The 1,958-nt window shown below is 43.6% G+C and overlaps 1 protein-coding gene across 1 annotated transcript; it reads left to right on the forward strand.

Annotated features, from left to right (window-relative positions):
• Positions 1–589: 589 nt before the first annotated feature.
• Positions 590–1,240, forward strand: LOC138871542 (uncharacterized). Its single transcript, XM_070149425.1, has one exon. It carries the CDS (start codon positions 590–592, stop codon positions 1,238–1,240), a length of 651 nt encoding a protein of 216 aa, XP_070005526.1.
• The last annotated feature ends 718 nt before the right edge of the window (positions 1,241–1,958 follow it).

The following is a 1,958-nucleotide window of genomic DNA, read 5'->3' on the forward strand; positions in this document are numbered from 1 at the left end:
ATATGACCAAGGTAGCAGTGGTTTCAATCAAGATGAGGGCTATCATAAGTAGAATGAAGAAGTGCAGTATGTGAACAATTACCAAGGACAAAGGGCCAATGCTCCTAACCAATAACAACAATGGAGATCCCAAGGAAATTGGGGGAATCAAAACCAACAAGGCAACAGCAACTGGAGGAACAACAATCAAAATTGGGGCAACCAGAACAATCAGGGCAACTGGAGTGGCAACAACAACAATTGGGGAGGAAACAACAACCAAGGGGGTTGAACAATGGCAATCAAAGGGAATCGGGGGCAAGGCTTTCAAAGGCCTCCGTTGTATCAACAACCGAACAACCCACCTTCATTTTTGTCCCAAGGTCCTAGCTCGTCAAACAATGAGATGGAAAGGATCGAGATGATGTTTGAACAAATGATGAAGAAGAACGCCGACTTTGATGCCCAGTTGGCATCCTACAATACTTCAATTCAGAATTTGGAGGTTTAACTTGCCGAGATTTCACGGCCTTTGAATACTCTCCTTAAGGGGGCTCTACCTAGTGATACGATAGTAAAACCGAAGGGTGGGAACAACACCAGCCATTCAATGGCAGTGATTACTAGAAGTGGTCTAGGTGGTGATGTGAATACCTCCAAGCAAAAGGAAATTGTGAGTGATGAGATTCAAGTGCAAGATGATGATGTTCCTTTAGTTGATGAGCAAGTGAGAGAAGAGAATGTGAATGCGGAAGTGAGGATTGATATTCATGATGATGAGGTGAAAACCCAAGATGATATGAACCCATCTAGGGAACACGTAATAGACATATCGGAAATGGTAGTGCCCAAGGCTAAGGCTCCCTTGCCAAGGACTCCTCCACCTTACCCTCAAAGGCTTGCGAAGCAAAATAATGAGAACCAATTTAAGAAGTTCATAGAAATGATGAAAAGCTTGTCAATCAATGTTCCATTAGTGGAAGCTCTTGAACAAATGTCGGTTTACACCAAGTTCATGAAAGACTTTGTGACTAAAAAGAGATCCATGGATTGTGAGACCATCAAAATAACTCACCAAGTAAGTGCAATTGTGTACTTGATGGCTCCAAAGCTTGAAGATCCCGGCGCTTTCACTATTCTATGCACCATTAGGAGTGCAGATTTTGCAAAGGCATTGAGTGACTTGGGAGCGAGCATCAATTTGATGCCTTACTCCATCTTCAAAACTCTAGTATTGGTCGACCACGACCTACTTCAATGAGGTTACAAATGGCGGATAGAACAATGAAGAGGCCATTTGGTATTATTGATGATGTTCTTGTTCGGGTGGACAAGTTCATTTTGCCCGCTGACTTTGTGATCTTGGACTGCAAGGTTGATTATGAGGTTCCGATCATATTGGGAAGACCTTTCCTTGCAACTGGGAAGGGCTTAGTTGATGTGGAAGCAGGGGAACTCACCTTCCAGGTAGGTGATGAAAAAGTGGTCTTTCACGTGTGCAAGTCAATGAAGCAGCCCAACAGTACTGAAGTGTGCTCTTTCGTAGATCTTGTCATGGAAGTGATAGTTGATGATACTAGTGCAGTGATCAATGTGGAGGACCCTCTAGAGGCAATGTTGTTGAGCCTTGATGTAAATGAGGATGAAGGTCGGGTGGAGTGTGTCAATGCTTTACATGGAATGGGCTCTTACTCTTATGAGCCTTGGAAGCTCTCTTTGGATCTTGAGAATAGAAAGACTCCACCAACAAAGCCCTCAATCGAGAAACCTCCCATGTTGGAGTTAAAGCCGTTTCCTCCACACCTCAGGTATGAATTCTTAGGCCCTAGTTCAACTTTGTCAGTTATTCTTTCCTCTTATCTTACTAACATGCAGGTAGATGCCACATTGGTGGTGCTCCAAAAATGGAAAAAGCCAATTGGATAGACTCTAGCTGATATCGGGGGGATAAGCCCCGCCTTTTTCATGCACAAGATTAT

Source organism: Nicotiana sylvestris, chromosome 6 (assembly GCF_000393655.2).
Source record: "Nicotiana sylvestris chromosome 6, ASM39365v2, whole genome shotgun sequence".
Classification (NCBI taxonomy): domain Eukaryota; kingdom Viridiplantae; phylum Streptophyta; class Magnoliopsida; order Solanales; family Solanaceae; genus Nicotiana; species Nicotiana sylvestris.

What these genes read in the sequence shown, in the direction of transcription:
- LOC138871542 (XM_070149425.1), top strand. Translation starts at nt 590, where the DNA reads ATGGCAGTGATTACTAGAAGTGGTCTAGGTGGTGATGTGAATACCTCC.